General features: G+C 37.9%; 1 protein-coding gene across 1 annotated transcript in view; it reads left to right on the forward strand.

The window, feature by feature from the left end:
* The window catches only part of TLK1 (tousled like kinase 1), a 134,647-nt gene that overhangs the window by 67,566 nt on the left and 64,558 nt on the right, over positions 1-2,523 (forward strand). Inside the window, exon 3 of the mRNA XM_019554128.1 lies at positions 977-1,048. Within this exon, the coding sequence (XP_019409673.1) occupies positions 977-1,048 (72 nt within the window). The remainder of the gene's footprint in view (positions 1-976; positions 1,049-2,523) is intronic.

Below are 2,523 nucleotides of genomic sequence, written 5' to 3' on the forward strand. Positions count from 1 at the left end.
CTTGGAAGCTGGTTCCAGACCCTAGCTGCCCTGACTGGGGAATAGTGATTCCCCCAATGCCTGCTGATCCCCCCTGACTAGTTTATAACAGGCCACTAGATCCCCCCTCAGTCTTGTCTTGTGGAGGCTGAACAGGTTCAGGTCCCGTAGCCTCTCCTCATAGGGCCTGCCCTGCTGAACTCATTTAATCACTTGCACCAAAATTATATTTCCGCTTCAGATTCTCAATCTGTTACTTTAACTTGTAATCAAATCTATGTGGCCACACTATCCCATTGACTAAGTTATCTTAAAAGAAACTGTCCTTGTTGTAAACCAAGAATTAACATTCCAATTTGTGTCCTGCTGCATTTCTTTTCCAATAGATATCTGGGTAGTTAAGTCGTGTATTATCGCTTACATCCTATCATCTAAATACTTCTAGTAATTGCTTTAAAAAAAGCCTTATCCATCCTCTGGTAGTTGGGCGTTTCCAATAAATTATAATGCTGGGATGCCATTTCAGAAATGTAAGGTGAAAAATTAAAAATAGATTGTAAAATGAATTCTCTTGGTTGGTTCTTGTGATCAGATACCCGAAAAAATGGAGATTTCAAAATAATTTATGTTCCCTGAGAAAGTAGTACCAAAAGACATTTGTTGCTGTTTTTACAGAAAAATATTCTCTAAAAAGTTGTTATTTTATATTTGTTTAAAAATATTTAAGGATAGCTGTGTTCTTTCTAACTTTAATTTAAAAAGGATATTCTTTGGAATGGTTTTTATACGTGTAGGAACAATCAGTTTAACTGTGCAAGATCAGTGCATTTTGTCTATCAAATTCAGTTTCCTACTTGCAGGTTATATGATACCTATGGTTAATCATTTTTTCTTGAAGTGTGAAATTTGATTACTCTTATTTTGTATTACTACAGATGTTAATAACTTACTACGTATTTTATAAATTTGAGAATATTTATTTGTCCTTTTTCACTAGGCCTCAACCAATAATGAAAGCTCTAATCACAGTTTTGGAAGTTTGGGATCTCTAAGTGATAAAGAATCAGAGGTATGTATGCTAAAAAAAAAATCACAACTACAAATTTAACTATATGTTTTGGTTGAACACTTATTTTAAATATACAGTTTTAAAGAAGATATATGCCCTCTGTTTACCATGAAATTAAAAAAGTATGTGTAACACTAAAATGTACAATATATTGAGGAACAAAGTAAGGCTTCATCAAAAGTATTGTTGTCTTTGAAATTCTGTTGGTTGCTTGCTTTATCATTAAAGGCTAACTGCATTGTTTTAGCTTAGGTGTGTTACAGAAACAAGGGAGTGATAGGTAGGAAGGGGAGGAAAAAGGCACAGAGAGGTCTTTAAGCTACCCTTTTGCCTTACTGATTCTGGTCTGCTTTGGGCTAAAGAAGCTCCGGTTTTATTTAGGGGGCAGGGGAAGATGGAAGGGTTCTGTCTGAGTTACTTTACTTTCTTTAGGTTTTCCTGTGGGCTGAAGTGCTGTCCTTAAACTCCATAACTCTCTGTGCTTTGTCCTGCTCCTGACTCAGTCTTCCGCTCCTAGCATGCCTCCATGCCAGGAAAACACTCTCTATATGCTACTCCATCTTGTTTCCCTGGTATATAGTCAAAATTGCATAGACTTCACAGATGAGAGATGAACGAGCAAGTTGTAAATTATTCAAATTGGAAACGACTTGTATTTTTTTCAAGATACGAAGTGGAGATCCATTTTCAGTTTGAGTAGCCATTTCATTTGTGTTTTCAAACATAAGGTCTTTCTGCTGCTAGCTTATCAGCCAAATAACAATGACAAATTAATTTTCAAAGTTAATCCAGCATTGTTAGTCTGGCTGTCATCCTTTTCTGACCTTATCAGTCTTGGCTTTGCCTCAGATTTATGTGAATATATTGCAACTCTAAGTGTTTGCAGACTTTTGACAGTATGAGCAGCAGTGGTTCAGTCAATTGCCATTAGTCGCAAGCGACTGACAAAGCATTGGAAAGGGCATAGTTATACCAAATGCCATTTAAATACCTAAACTTCTGCTGGTTCTCATTTTTGTGCAGCTGTATGCATGTGTTCACACACTCTTGAAAAGCATAGTTGAGGGCTCTGACTCAGCAGGCTTTTCCTCCCCCAGAGAAAATCTGCAAGCAGCACAAAAGGATAGTACAAGTAATAGGACTGTCTCCTACGTTAAGTTCTTACTGGTTAAGTCCTAATGGATCTTTCTTGTACCAGTCACCCCAGTGAGAAATTCATCTGAATGTTTCTGGGTGCCCATTCAAATCTAGATATGAATACAGGGAACAAACTAGACCTTCACCTAAGAGTAGAGTCTCCTTCATCTGTCATCTTCCTGGAGTCATAGTTTCATAGTTTGTAGTGTTGGAAGGGACCTGAGCAGATCATCAAGTCTGACCCCCTGCCTTGGCAGGAAAAAGTACTGGGGTCAAACAACCCCAGCAAGGTGTTTGTCTAGCCTCCTCTTAAAGACCCCCAGGGTAGGAGCCAGCAC

The sequence above is a fragment of the Crocodylus porosus genome, unplaced genomic scaffold (assembly GCF_001723895.1).
Source record: "Crocodylus porosus isolate Cpor-Errol unplaced genomic scaffold, CroPor_comp1, whole genome shotgun sequence".
NCBI classification, from domain to species: Eukaryota; Metazoa; Chordata; order Crocodylia; family Crocodylidae; genus Crocodylus; species Crocodylus porosus.